Genomic DNA, 15979 nt, shown 5'->3' with positions numbered 1-15979 from the left:
GTGCTCTCTGCCCACGCCGCGCCCGTGGCCGGCAGTGACCCGCTTTAGCCCCTAGAATCCTGGCTCAGTTCAAATGCCAGTTCTTCTTTACAAGCTTCCTCTTCCCTCTCATCAGAACATTAGCTGCTTTTTCTTCTGTGCTCAGGTATAACTCTCTTGATATCTCTTGCAGGCACTCCTGTCATTCTGTCTTTCATAACTATTATTATTTCTGTTATTATTATTACTGACTCACTGCTCTGTCTTCTCCACTGGGTTACAGTATCACTCAGAGATGCTTTGAGGGGTTCATGTCAGAGTCTATCACAAATATTCCATAAAGTGTTTTTAAGTCTAGTAGTTAATAAACGCTAGCTATTCAATAAAAAAAAGTGCAAGGCCTCTATATCCAAGTAGTATATCGTTATGCAAGTAAGCCCTTCCCAGTAAGATATAGCTGACATGGGAGTAGGTTATTGAGAAGCCAATACCTTCTGGAAACTCAGTAGTTAGTGATTATTCACTGCAACCAATACAATGCTGGAAATATGCAAATTTTTTAATCATTACACTTCAATTAAAAATTGTCACTGGATGGGCCAATCCAGTACACAGCACTGTAATAATTTACCTCCATAGAAAATGTTTTTTTCATTAAGCTTGGCCTTCAATGCCGACATCTGCCTTCAGGGTACATAACCTTTCACCTTATGAACTTTACCTTAACATGGAAGCAAATCTGAGGTCTCACAACTAAGCAGAAATGATGAATAAAAATCAGACAAGTGTGTTAATAAGCATAGGAACCAAAAAAGGGTTTCAACAAGGTGAAACTCTCCTTACTCTGCACTGCTGTCTGGTTTGCATGGAAACCTGCATTTACGATATAATTCTATATATACACCTAATAGAGCAGCTGCTTTAACTCATGGATATGAGAAAGAGGAGACACAAACAGACACATCTAATTCCCTCATGCTGCTACATGTAGGTAAAGTCAGGGCAAGTTTATAAGTCAAATGAGGTTTGTGTCTTCCAGACACAATGTGCCACTAGTATTTCTTAAGAGTCCAAGATAACAGAGTGTCATGTTAAGGCTCTTAGATACCAACTACCCCCTAGTGATAAGACCCGTGAGAATTTAGCTTTTCTTGTGGATTAACAATGTCATTTCAGAGAATAAATGTTGCCTTACCACTTTCTGGATCTAGAAAAAATTCATTGTTTCCAGGTCCATAGAGTGAGTATCGTATATCTCCATTGGGTCCAATGTCAGCATCCTTGGCACTGACCTTCAGGATGATTTTGTTTGATGGAATGTCTTCAGGAAGTGACGCTGTATATGCAACCTGGACAAAGGCAAAATCATTATTATGTGTGGGGCGATTGCCATACTAGCCTTATAAATGATTTCTTTAAAAAGGCACTCGCATAATTTATCTTCAGTTATGTTTTTCCTTTACTGTAGAATCATCTTACACCATCGGATGAAACATAAAATATCTCTTGCCCTGCCCCTCCCATGCTCATTCATTCAACAAATGCTAATTGACCCGCTACTATGGGCAAGGTACTATTGAGATGCTAGAAAGAAAGAAAACAGACAAAAATCCCTGCCCGTGTGGAACTGTGATGCACATCAGATAATGATCACATCAGATAGTGATTAAGCACCAGGGAGTCCTTGGGACCCTTCAACTCTGAAGAGCCACTACTAACATCTGGCATTAATAAGATTTGCAAACATTTTCTAAGCTAAAGAACACCAATATTGTCTCGCAGTCCACATGTAAGGAAAAAGTAAATGAAGGGTGATTTAATTTTGGTAAGAAAGAATATAAAGTCAATGACTGACACCTTGCATTGGCTCTCATGCTTTGAACTATGGGGGAAATGACACTTCATGAGAAGCCTGGAGACCCAGCTTCATTATCAACATTGCTGCCAGCCAGCTGTATAAACTTACACAACAAAAGTAATTTATACTTTTGAGTGGCCCATTTTTCTTTTATGAAATCAGTAGTTTAGATATGAAAAAATCACAATATTCTTTATGATTCTTTAGAAAGCTTTTCATTTGAAGGGTCCCGATTTTTTAATGGGCAGAATTAAGTACTAATGGTGCTACTTATACTCTTTCCATGCTTATAGTATTTCATCCTCTTACATGCGTATATAAAATTGGATGGCACTAATCAAGGAGAAAGGAACAGAATGGAGCCAGGTTTTAAGGAGAAAAATGAAATGGGTTCTGACTTAATTTTAGAGAAGCAGAGTGAAGCAGCAGTCCAACACGGCCACAAATCCCACCTGATCACACACAGGGCTATTGTCATTCACATCACTGACAGTCACTTCCACCATGGCCTGAGTGACAAAGAGCCCATCGGTGGCAGTAATATTGAGGAAGTAAATATCCTGTTCTTCTCTATCCAGATGTCTCTTCACGTAGACCTTCCATTCGCTCTGCACCAGGCCCAGGGCAAACCTTCCTCGGGGGTTCCCTCCTGCAGTGAAAAGAGAGTTTCTGAAGATGAGCAATGAAAAGCTTTGATCTCCACCTACAGTGAGAGGCCTGTGCGAGGTCAACCAGGTGCCTCTCAAACTACATCATTTACGAGACTGGAAAAAAAACTGACACTTCCTTTTGATTCTCCTGCAACAAAGCATGATATTTATATGCTTGGCTTGTGTGGAAAGTAAAACAGTAACTTTCCAAGGGAAGAAAATGAACTTAGAGAAGCCGGAGATGATCTCTTGTTTAGCTCCCCTTAAGGACAATCAAATTCAAACTGTGAACAATCAATCATTTTCTCAGATGATACAATTGTCTTTCCACTCCGTCTCAAGAGAGGATGTAATACACTATAGCTCTTGTTACCCAGACAATTTCATTAGCCGTTGATTATGCAATCAAGGAAAGGCAGTCAGCTCTATTAAGGAATGTTTTCATGAAGAATGTTTTACTGCGGCTCTTCTTCTAAGGACTAAAATCTGGGGGAGAAAAGTTTGTGTGACAGAGGAAGACCCATTTGGAGTAAAGAGCCCCAATGAGGGGTTATTGAAGGAGGCGCTCAAAGATAAGCACTGCAATTAGATCAAATTTTTCAGAGGGAAGCTGGTGAAAATGGAAGAAAAGGAGAAGAGTTGGAGCGAACCACTTTTGATGAGGCTGAAACAATGAAAGTGGTCCCAGCAACATTCCTTTCCCACATCACTGAACTACACGGAGACAAAAGCAGCTTGGAGGAAGGAAGAAGAAAACCATCTTGACCTTCCAAATGTGAAGAAGGAGATAATGTCACTTCAAACATGGAGGAAGACTTGATGAGACAACTGGCCGGAAGCCCAGACTCCAGTTAGATCCTCACCGTCTCTTTGGTTTTGGGGCATTCAACACGTATTTGTCACCTGCTTTGGACCATGCGCTGTGCCACACAGTGAGGTTACAGCAGGGAACAAAAGTGACAAAAATCCCTGCTTTTGTGGTGGAGTTCACTTTCTGGTGGGAAAGATCGACAATAAACAAATAAATAAGGAAAGCCTACTGCCTGTTGGCTGCTGCTGCACTGAAACAGTGGAGCCATCTCACCTTCTTACAATGAATCTTTAAAAGAGTGCAAGCTGAGAATCAGTTGTGCCTGCCTCTTTGTGACCCCACCAGGTCCCTCTGTCCATGAGATTTCCCAGGCAAGAATACTGGAGTGGGTTGCCGTGCCCTTCTCCAGGAGATCTTCCCGACCAGGAATCGAACCTGCGCCTCTTTGTGTCTCCTGTGCTGGCAGGTGGGTTCTTCATCACTAGCACCACCTGGGAAGCCCCGGCTTGGACGCGACTGTAACCAAGCAGGCTCCCACAAGGCCTTTCCAGAACAGACCACAGCCATGTTCTGTCCTCTGCCTGCTTTTTTTTAATTTATTTTTTTATTGAAGGATAATTTGCTTTACAGAATTTTGTTGTTTTCTGTCAATCTCAACATGAATCAGCCATAGGTATACATATATCCCCTCCCTTTTGAACCTCCCTCCCATTTCCCACCCCACCCCACCTCTCTAGGTTGATACAGAGCCCCTCTTTGAGCTTCCTGAGCCATATAGCAAATTCCCATTAGCTATCTCTTTTACATATGGTAATGTAAGTTTCCATGTTACTCTTTCCATACATGTCACCCTCTCCCCATGTCCATAAGTCTATTCTCTATGCCTGTTTCTCCATTGCTCTCCTATAAATCTGCCTGCCTTTTCTCTGTAGGAATACTTCAGTCAAAGAATAATTTTATCTGAGAAGTGAGAAAATGCAGAAAGGAAAACAAGCAAGAAAAAATGATAAATGCTTTAGCCATTAAACAAAGTAAAGGACGTTTAGTTCCTCCTCAGGGACTATAGATAACATTCTGAGCCATGTCCTTTGAGTTGTTTTGCAGATACTGAACCTCCCAGGTCAAAGAAGTTAACTATGCTACCCACAAGCACGTAGACCCCAAACCAGCTGGAACCAAAGGTTGATGATGCTGACTCATCATCACCATCTCAACCAACGCGAAGAATGTCCACAAGCTGATCATGCCCTGCTCCTTAAACACTATAAGGCTGCTCAGTGCCCACTCCCCAGGGAGGAACACACGGTCTTGGGGGCATTAGCCTACTGTGGCCCCCTTTGCCTGGCAAAGCAATAAAGCTATTTCTTTCTACGTTGCCCCAAACAGTTTTTGAGATTTAATATGGCACTGGTGCATAGTTCAGTTCAGTCCAGTCACTCAGTCGTGTCCGACTCTTTGCGACCCCATGAACCACAGCACACTAGGCCTCCCTGTCCATCACCAACTCCCGGAGTCCACCCAAACCCATGGCCATTGAGTCGGTGATACCATCCAACCATCTCATCCTCTGTCATCCCCTTCTCCTCCTGCCCTCAATCTTTCCCAGCATAGGGTCTTTTCAAATGAGTCAGCTCTCTGCATCAGATGGCCAAAGTATTGGAGTTTCAGCTTCAGCATCAGTCCTTCCAATGAATATTCGACTGATCTCCTTTAGGATGGATTGGTTGGATCTCCTTGCAGTCCAAGGGACTCTCCAACACCACCGTTCAAAAGCATCAACTCTTTGGTGCTCAGCTTTCTTTATAGTCCAACTCTCACATCCATACATGACCACTGGAAAAACCATAGCCTTGACTGGATGGACCTTTGTTGACAAAGTGATGTCTCTGCTTTTGAATATGCTATCTAGGTTGGTCATAACTTTCCTTCCAAGGAGTAAACGTCTTTTAATTCATGGCTGCAATCACCATCTGCAGTGATTCTGGAACCCAGAAAAATAAAGTCAGCCACTGTTTCCACTGTTTCCCCATCTATTTGCCATGACGTGATGGGACCAGATGCCATGATCTTAGTTTTCTGAATGTTGAGCTTTAAGCCAACTTTTTTCACCTCCCCTGTAACACTGGTGCACAGAGGCTGGATTTTGGCGATTCAGCCATGGGCTAAATGAACCATAGTGGACAGACAGTGCAGAGAAGCTGAGGGCTGCACATTCCTCCAGGGCAGTGATTCTCAGCTGAGAGTGGCTAGTCCCATGTCCCCGGGACATTTGTCAATGCCAAGAGACATTTCTGAATGTCCCATTAGGGGTGATGCCAATGGCTGGGCTACTGGAATCTACTGGGTAGAAGCCAGCAGTGCTGGTAAACATACTACACTTCCACCTGCAGCAAGGAACGGCCGCCCATAGCAGAGACTTACCGAGCCCTCAAGGCCAATCTGCTGAGGTTGAGAAAAATGCTTTGGTGAGGCACGGGTTCTCCTTGGGATATCACTTTCCTCCACCACTGACTAGGATTCAATTAGGCTTCAGTCAAATATGATTTCAGAATGCACAAATGTAACCTCTCTACTAAATGCTTTCAGTGCAGGCCCACACTGCTCTTTTGTGAAATAAAATGATTAATGGTCCTTTGTTCATCTGTGGCAGCACAGCCAAGTTGTGTTACATCAAGAGCAAAAGTTAAATCTAATTAAAATCAGTTGGTGGTTGGCACGGCTAATAGTAACAGTAGCTTGAAGCTATTCTGTTCTCATTACTTTGGTAAAGTCGATGGGATGGTCCCTTAAACCATCCACTGAGAATTCAGAGACAACGTGTAAATAATTAAAGTTGAGTATTTAACTGTTCTTCCAAATAGAAAAGTATCCCTCCGAATGCCTAAGAAGCTTTTTGTCTGAAACTGAATGCAAATAAGTCAAAGTGATACTGTACTCACCTTTCTTTCCTCACCATGATCGCTCATGTCTTTACTGCAGAAATATACATTTTAATGAAACACACACACACACACACACACACACACACACACACACAATGGAAGGTATCAGAAAAAGCATAAATGCATTAAGACCTTTAAACAGAAAACAGCCTCAAGAAAGCAGTTGCGTAAAGAGGAGTCTGCAGGGAGATGGGAGGGTCCTGAGCGCAGGCACGGATGCTCTCCTGTGGGTCTTATTCTGCGGTGATTAATTAACTTTCTCACTAAAGTACTTAAGAAGATTTTGCGTCCTAAGGGCATTCTAATTAATTCATTTTTCACTTTGAATAATGTTGTTTTTCTAAAGGGAAGCCACCTGACTACAAGTATGGATGGATTCTTTGAAATTTTTTGGCACTTGGCTTATGTTCTGCCTTTGAATGGCACAACATCAAAATATAAGCTTTTGAACCCCCAAACAAGAAGACTGCTCCCACAACACCAACCTCTCCTCTTAGAAGTTGAAGGCCTTCACCCCTGGAAAGCAACCCCTGATCAGTGATACCCCATTTTCACTCTGACACAAGATGCTCAGAGCAATGGTGACATGTGTGTGTGTGTGTGCATTCTGTGTGACCTCACTTGTCTATCTTGGCTTTCCTACTGAACTACTATTTACTATTTGGAAAGACAGAAAAGGGATCCAAAAAATTTGCCATGTCAGGACACATACCCTTTGACTTGGAGTTATAATTTAAGATTTTTCAGCAAAAACAAAAAACACACCCTCTGATTTGTATGTGTGCATGCATGCATGTGTGTGTGTGTGTGCATGCATCTGAGTTTTTATTACCAGGAAAAACTTGTAAATAAACCTATTTATTTTCTTACCATTACAAAAAGTAGGAAAAAGGAATATACTTAAAAATAAATTACTCTATCAAAACACAAATGCATTAAGACCGTTAAACAGAAAACAACATTAAGAAAACAGCTCCATAAAGAAAAAGAAGAGTAGTGTGGAAGGGAAGTGTTGGTTTTTTTTTTTTTTTCCATTAAAATGTATATTTCTGCAGTAAAGACATGAGAAAGGTGAGTAAAGCATCACTTTTATTTATTTATATTCATTTCAGACAAAAAGCTTCTTAGGCATTCTGCTATTTTTATTTCTTCAACTGGAATATTTGGCTGGACTCTTTTTAAATTTTATTTCTTTATTTTGGCTACTCTGTGTAGCATGTGGGATCTTAGTTCCCTGACTAGGGACTGAACTTGTGTCCCTTACAGTGGAAGCAAGGAGTCTTAGCCACTGAACTGCCAGCAAAGTTGGACTTTTTTTCAAATGATAAAAATTGACTGAGTATCAGTCTGGGTCATCTGTCACAAGCAAACTAATGAACTTCAAAATAAGGCTGAGTTAGTAACAACTAAAGAACTGAGTTGTCTCAGTCCCAGAGAGGTAAGATAAATCCTCAAACCCTCATCTCATGTCTTTCTCCCCTACTCTTACCCCTCTGCCGTGCATGTGTGGGTGCTAAGTCGCTTCAGCCATGTCTGACTCTGGGACCCCATGGACTGTAGCCCACCAGACTCCTCTGTCCATGGAATTCTCCTGGCAAGAACACTGGCGTGGATTGCCACGCCCTCCTCCAGCGGATCTTTCCGACCCAGGGATCGAATGTGTGTCTCCTGTGGCTCCTGCACTGCAGGTGGATTCTCTACCGCTGAGCCAGCGGGGAAGCCCGCCCCCTGTCACCTTCCATCTTTCTTTAGGAAGCAAAGCATAGAGTGAACACCGAGGGTGGCAGACTTACCTGTAATATGGTAGCTAACTTGGCGATTGACGTCAGACGTGTCTCTGTCCCACGTGCTGAGGACAGCTACCACCTCGCCCGGAGGGTCGCTCTCCTTCACATTCCCTCGGTACACCTCGTGGGCAAAGACTGGAGCGTTGTCATTTATATCTGTCACCGTGACAGACACCAGTGCCGTGGAAGAAAGAGAGAAGGCTTCCCCGAGGTCGGAGGCCACCACGGAGAAGGTGAACACGGGGTCTGTCTCGTGATCCAGGTCCTTCAGGGTACTGATCCAGCCTGTGTTGCTGTCGATGCTGAAGGCTTCCATCACCTTCTCGGGCTGGGCATCCGAGTGGAGGGAGTAGGTGACCTGCCCGTTGGCTCCCCAGTCCACATCCATGGCCCTCACCTGTGTTAGTCTGGTGCCCACGGGCATCCCTTCCATGATGACTGTCTCGTAGTTTGAAGTTTCAAAGACTGGCTTGTTGTCATTCAGATCCAGTACCTTGACGTCTACATCCACTGTGAACACAATGTCTACTTTGTCCAGGGGTATAGTGGCTGCCACTTTGAAGTGAAAAGCTGGGCTGACCTCATGGTCAAGACGCTTGTCCAGCTTGATCGTGCCTGTTTCCTGTTCTATGATGAAGACATTGCCTTTGTTATTTTCCAGCCGCTCCCCATTAACCGTGCTGAATTTGACCTTCTGAGTGGGCAAAACCCTCACAGTATCCACCGTGCTCCCAATGGCTGCATCTTCTGACACAGTGAAGGAATACTGAGACTGGGTAAAGGAGGGCACAGACGTTTCAGGGGGTAAGACGTGGATGTAGACAGGAATGAGGGAGTGCTTCACTGGGATGCCCCCGTCCACTGCTTTGACAAAGAAGGACAGCACTGTGTTCTTCAGCTGGCTAAAGTGGCCCTTGGTGACCATCCAGCCGTTGTCGGGGTCGATTTCCAGGAGGTCAGCCACTGAGACCGAGGCCTCGCTGTAGAGGGAGTAAGCAATCCTTGCATTTGCCCCATCATCTGGGTCCATGGCTTGGACCTGCGTGACCAGGTGGCCCCGCCCGACATCTGCCCTGACGCTGGCTCTGTATTCCACTGTCAAGAACTGGGGGGCATTGTCATTTTCATCCACCACAATCACCCTCACCGTACAGAAAGTTGTTCTTCCTCCGCCATCAAGGGCCCTCAAAAAAATACTGATGTCTCCTTCCAGAGGGTTTTCCCTGTCAAGCCTTTCTGTTGTGGTGACCTGTCCATTGCCATCTATGAGGAATCTATCCTTAGCAAAGTCATTGATGATGGCATAGCTGATCTGCCCATACATCCCTGGATCCCCATCCGTGGCCCGAACATGGATTACCTTCGTCCCAGCGGCTGCGTTCTCTCTCACCTCAGCTACATAGGTGCTCTGTGAAAAGGCAGGGCTGTACAGGTTGGCTCCGAGGACCCTGATATGCACTTGGGCGGTGCTCGTGAACAACCCATCAGAGACCGACACGTTGAGACTGTACAGAGGCTCCATCCGCTGCTTGCGGTGGTTGGACAGTGTAATGATGCCACTCTTGCTGTCCATCAGAAAGCTCGTCCGGTCGTTCCCAGATAAAATGCTGTATTCCAACCGGTCAAAGTCAGAGCTGTCTGCATCGGAGGCTTGCACACAGGTTACAAAATGGCCCCGGGGGGCTAATTCACTCACGTATGACTCATAAATGAGCTGATTAAAGACTGGAGGGTTGTCGTTTACGTCCGAGATGTAGATATGAACCAGGACCTCGCTGCTCAGTGATGGGAAGCCATTATCTGTGGCTCTGACTTTCAAAGTGCAGTGTTGCACTGACTCGTGGTCCAGCATCCGCGCGGTCAGGATCAAGCCACTTGCGCTGTCTATGTGAAAATAATCTGTGCTGTTGTAAGTATCCTGGACAATCTGATAATGGACCATTTTATTGTTCCCTGAGTCTGCATCAGTAGACACAACTTGTAAAACAGGTGTCCCGATGAGGGACGCTTCTGATAATGTTGTATTGTATGTGGGTTGACCAAAAATAGGGGGGTTGTCATTCACATCATTAACAAGCACATCAATGGTAACTTCAGCCCTGGCCCCAGTAAGCGCATCACTGGCTCTTACTGTCAACTTGTAAACTGATGTCATTTCATAATCCAAAGGGCTAATGACTTTCAGGACCCCAGTGTCAAAGTCAATGTTAAATTGTTTATACAGATCCCCATCAATAATGATATATATGATGCCTTGCCCTTCTGGACTGGTGGCGTTGATACTTAGAATGGGGGTGTCCATGCCAATATCTTCATTGACTGATGCGGTATAAAAGGGCTTATCAAACACGGGCATCGCTTTGTTGACAATAGTGATGGGAAGTTCCACGGATGTGGACAAAGAGGGTTTCCCACCATCTCTGGCTAGGATGGTGACTCCATACTCAATGTTGGACAAGTCTGAGTTGAATGCTTCTTTTAAAATAACATTCCCTGAATTAGGGTTAATTTCGAAGTGTCCATAGTCGTCTTGTAGGACGTAGGTCACTTCTCCATTTGCACCTTTGTCTTTGTCAATGGCCGTCACTCGGTAAATCAGAGTGCCAGGCTCAGCATCAACCTGCACAGCAGCGTAGTAAGGGAGACCCACAAAGACTGGAGAGTTGTCGTTTATGTCTTCGATGCTAACCCTGACCACCACCCTTGCCACCCGTAGATGGTCAAGCTCTCGGCTGGCTTCCACCACCAGCTCATATAGTTCCTGCTCCTCACGGTCGAAGGGGACTCCGGTGGTCTGAATGACCCCTGAGGTAGATTTTATCTTGAACTTGTTTCCTGGGTTTAAGATGCTATATTTTAAGGGCTCATTAAGGCGATTGCCAACTGCATTGACAATAGCAACTTTGGTTATGTTAGTGTTGTTCTCTGAGATGGAGGTGGAGTAAAAGCTTTGAGTAAAGTGGAGGCCGCTGTCCATGGCTTCTCTAACCACGATGGTGGCCATGGAGGTGCTATAGAACTTTCCATCCGACACCTTCACTATCAGCATGTAGTGATCTTTGGAGAGGTTGTTGTTTTTCACGGTGAGCACTCCACTATTTGAGTCAATTAAAAAATGATCCAAGCTGCCTTCCATTAGGCTGTATGTCAGTTCAGGGGGTACCTCGGAGTCAGGATCCGTGGCACTAACTTTCAGAACCTCCACTCCGACATAGGTCGGTAGAAGTAAGACAGTCTCAAACACAGCCTGAGTGAACACAGGTGGGTTGTCATTCACATCCGTCACCTCTATGTTGACTTCAACAGGACTCTCCGCGGTCAGCTGGGGGCTGCCACTGTCTCTCACGTGCACATGGAAAAGGAAATGGGCGATGGCCTCATGGTCCAGGTTGGCGATTGTTCTGATCGCCCCTGTGCTGGAGTCCACTGTGAAGAACTTCTTGGCCGTGGACTCCACAATCTGATACACAAGCAGAGCGTTCCGGTTGCTGTCGGCATCAGTGGCTCGAATCACCAGTGGGCTGTTATCCAAGCTCCTGACAATGCTATTGATGGGGGCTGCCTCGCTGAGGCTGCCTGAATATTGAGAAAAGAGAAAAACTGGTGCATTGTCGTTTTCATCAACAATCTGAATACTGACTGTGACATTGGAAGCCATTCCTGCCATGTTGGTGGCCTGGACAATGAGCTGATAAGAGGAAGTCCGCTCGTAATCCAGCACCTTCCGAGTGGTGATGACTCCAGAATAGGGGTTTATGGTGAAGATCCCATCAGCATTTCCATCTTTCACTTCATAAATGAGAGTGGATTGACTGATGGCAGAGATTAGAATGACAGATGTTCCAACATCAACATTTTCATTCACTTCTGCTTGGTAGTCTTTGTGAGTGAACCTGGGGTTAGAATTATCAGACATGGTGACAGAAATGCGCACGATGGCGGTGGCAGACATAGGTGGGGAACCCTGATCCGTGACTTTGACTGACAGGACAAACTGACCCATTGTCGTCATGTCTGGCTCTTTGGAAACTGTGATGATGCCCAGGACCGGTTCAATCTTAAATGTGTTCCCAGTGTTCCCTGCAATAGAGAAATCAATAAGAAAATGAGTTCAAATGGGTCATTTTCTGAAGATTAACTCTTTATCTTGAGGCTACTTTACACAGCATGGCAAATAGAAGCAATTATTTGTTTTTACTCCACCTTATCCTGAAATAAAATGAGAGACTTCCCTAAAAGGATATTCAAAAGACTTTGAAATGAATTTTCCAGTACATTGTGAATTTCAGATTAGTATCTTCTTAATCCAGGTTAACAAGAAAAACAGCCCAGCACTTACGTAGTTTCAAACTGGGAAATAAGAGTTTGCAGGAAGGACTTTTCTAGTAAGAATGCTTAGGACTTTCTTATTCCCAGATTGGGCTGGCACATGCCAGTGACACTGATAAAAAGGCATTTATCCCGAAATCGGTGCCCAAATTCCACGTTCTATGCTGTAAGAAAGAAGGTTGTAGGAATCGCATCAGAACAGTGTCACATAATCATTTGGTTTAAGATAATCCCAAAGGTAAGTTTTGCTGCATGGAATTGGTATTGTTTCATATCATCAGGATCAAGTTCATTCCCAACACTACTTGGGGGAGGCGGAGGGGGTTTGCTGCTCAGGCATGGAGAATTCTTCTCAAGTCATCATTTGCTTTGTAAGCTGCAAGAATTTTTTCCAAATCCCCTACACTCCAACACACACACACACACACACATGCACACATGGATATAACAGTGGACATAAACAATGACAAGGCACTTGTTTCAATCAGTAGCCATTCTATCTGCTAAACTTCTGAGAGGTTTCTGGTGAAGTACAGAACTGTTCGTCAGAAGGGGCACTGAAATCAAGAACTTGAGGCATGAACCTCAGGAGACTGAGAGGATGCAGCCTCTGTGCACCCTGTGCACCCTGACGCTGCGGAAGCTGAGAGGCCTGCCTCTGAGACAGGCGGGGGTGACATCCAGGACTGTGGAGGGTAGGAAAGAGGAGGAGAGAGTGGGGGACACAAAACGCAAAGAGCGCCAAGAACGCGGTACACAGGTCACGAACAGTGGGGAGTGGCATCCTTCACCATATGGCTTTTTGCTTCTTGTGGGGCTTTCCCCTACTTCTCAAACAACACACATACTTCTGGGTCCCCATTTTTTTACATCACAAGTTTAAAATCTATGTTATTCAAATATATCTGAGTTTTTCTTAATTTTTGAAGTTCTATAGCATGGCAACATACAGAGAGTTTAAATGTCATTATCATTACAATTGGCTCCAGGATTGAGAAGGCAGGTAAGTACAGTTCTTATTGAAATATGGAGCTTCCCTGGTGGCTCAGTGGTAAAGAATCTGCCAGCCAATGTAGGAGACATGGGTTCTATCCCTGACTCAGGAAGATCCCCTGGAGTAGGAAATGGCAACCCACTCCAGTGTTCCTGCCTGGGAAATCCCATGGACAGAGGAACCTGGTGGGCTAGTCTCTGGGGTCACAAGAGTCAAAATATACAATAAATACAGCTATTTACACACTTCTTACTATGTACGTATTAATCAAACTTTTCCAAGTCTGAAAACAAAAATGTCATGTTCCTGTGAAGCCTATTTGTATGCTTGTTTATTTCTCGAGAGGGAGCAAATCTAACAGAGGTAAGAATTTGATTCTGACCCCAAATGTGGACATGCCGCCTGAACATGACCATTTCATGACAACAAGAAGGCCAGTGAGCTCAGGAACACGCTTGCAAATTTCCAATGAATGGTACTGTGGAATTGAGTGTCCTCCAATATTTGATTCACAGACCCTCACAAGAAGGCAGGAATCATTTCACTTCAGCATCTCAGGGGAGGCAAATGTAGAGATACCTGACATGCAGGCCTGAATGCTACATTCTCATTATGGGGCCCCACATGGAGTTTTCAGGTGAGACCTTGCTTCCTTTATGAGAGACCTTTCTTCCTCCAGGCTCAGGACATAACAGCAAGATACACATGGCAGGGATGAAAGAGGCCCCGCCTTTGACCCTGAGTAGCACTGTTCCACTCTGCGGTCCTGTGGCTGTTGATCTCCTTGGTACCCCACCCCAGGATGCTGTCCAGCGGCTGCTTTGTCTCTCTCTCTCTTCAGCACACTGTCCTGCTTACTTGGAATCCACTTCCTGCTTACTCTCTTCTGCTCTACTTGAATCTTTGGAAGCTAATCTCTGCTTGTTTTCTTGGAATTTATGCCAATGCAGGAGATGCGGGTTCTATCTCTGGATTGGGGAGATCCCCTAGACAAGGAAATGGCAACCCACACCATTATTCCTCCTAGGAAAGCCCATGGCCAGAGGAACCTGGTGGGTGACATCATGGGGTTTCAAAGAGTCAGACATGATTTAGTGAATCAGCAATAACAACAGCATGGCTTCTTATAGACTTTCGGCAACTGGGCAAAAGCTGTGCTGATGTTACCTACCATTATGAATCTGGTATACAGCACACTGCCTGGCTCAAAAAGGGAGCTCAATAAATATTTGTTGAAGACCGAGAGAGATAGACCTAAGAAAGATTAACTTTCCATCTGTATCCATCTTGGTGTCTAATACGCTCTCTCCCGTCGTAAATTAGCTCTTTCCTAGTCTTGGTCTCTTCTGTACTGCCCTCTCTCCAAGCCACTTGTGAACCACTGCTGGCACCAAATGTCAACCCTGAACTAAATATAAGACCTGAAGTTCTGTACTTGATTCTACTTCAGTCCTTTGGGTAAAAACAAAAAGCTTCAGGGACTTCTTTGGAGATCCTGTGGCTGGGACTCCAAGCTCCCAAGGCAGGGGCCCAGGTTTGATCGCTGGCTGGGGAACTAGATCCCACGTGCCACAATGAAAGATCCCTCAGGATACAACTGAGACTTGGTGCAGCCAAATTAATTAATTACATTTTAAAAAAAGCTTCAGTAGTTACTTCAGGCCAGGCAGGGGATAGGAAATGAATTGCTGTTGTTTAGCCACTCAGTCATGTCCGACTCTTTGCGACCCCATGGACTGTAGCCCACCAGGCTCCTCTGTCCATGGCATCTTCCAGGCAAGAATACTGGAGCGGGCTGCCATTTCCTTCTCCAGGGGATCTTCCCCACCCAGGCATGGAACCCGAGTCTCTGTGTCTTGCATTGGTAGGCAGATTCTTTATCATTGAGCCGCCAGGGAAGCCTTAAATATGTACCACCAGTAAAGAGAGTGATATCTTGCTTACTGAGCTTTGTGCGAGCACTTACATGAGTTGAGTTGGGCATGACTTAGCGACTAAACAACAACACTTTACACCAAACTCTTGTTATTTGCTTCAAACTCCTGAACTGGCTGGGATATGCCTGTCTTCTACCACGATCTGCAAAGAAACTTGGCTTAACCAGAACCGGTCCAGGTCAAGCATAGGTCGATCTGTCCTGTAATTCTCATTAGCTTTTTGCACATCTAATCAAAGTTTATTCTTTGAGATATGAAGCATACCTTGGGTTTTCTGGAAATTCAAGTTTTCTGTATGAAATAAATTTTAAGGGGAAAAAAAAACTTTCTGCCTAGCTTTAATTGAAGAAATGACTGAATTCTTTCCCTATGATCAGCACTCGGCCACAGGCTTTGGAAGCTGAAAGATAAACGACGCAGAACTTTCAACTTTCTACCCTTAAATTACTCTTTGAGAACCCCCAAACTGGTTTTGAAATTGTCTGGTTATCTGAGAGGAGAAGTAGTAGCCCTAATGACAAATATAAAAAACAAGTAGATACACGGACAAATGCTTGGAAGATGTTAAGTGAAGTAGAAATAAAACTATATACCTAAATGATTACAATGACATAAAAGAAGATATATGCATAAATGAATGAGGAGAAAAGAAAAAACACACATGATTAGGGGAGAGCTACAGAATGAATATA

General features: G+C 44.5%; 1 protein-coding gene across 2 annotated transcripts in view; it reads right to left on the bottom strand.

Moving 5' to 3' along the window:
- The window catches only part of FAT3 (FAT atypical cadherin 3), a 648324-nt gene that overhangs the window by 99710 nt on the left and 532635 nt on the right, over positions 1 to 15979 (bottom strand). For both annotated transcript variants that reach the window (XM_068978441.1, XM_068978442.1), the window contains exons 9-11: positions 8034 to 12107; positions 2290 to 2486; positions 1175 to 1328 (exon numbers count right to left, since the gene is read on the bottom strand). In XM_068978441.1, coding sequence (XP_068834542.1) covers positions 1175 to 1328; positions 2290 to 2486; positions 8034 to 12107 — 4425 coding nt within the window. The remainder of the gene's footprint in view (positions 1 to 1174; positions 1329 to 2289; positions 2487 to 8033; positions 12108 to 15979) is intronic.

This window comes from Capricornis sumatraensis, chromosome 8 (genome assembly GCF_032405125.1).
Source record: "Capricornis sumatraensis isolate serow.1 chromosome 8, serow.2, whole genome shotgun sequence".
Lineage (NCBI taxonomy): Eukaryota > Metazoa > Chordata > Mammalia > Artiodactyla > Bovidae > Capricornis > Capricornis sumatraensis.
The sequence above is the reverse complement of the archived record's forward strand: the minus strand, read 5'-3'. Positions and strand labels throughout refer to the sequence as shown.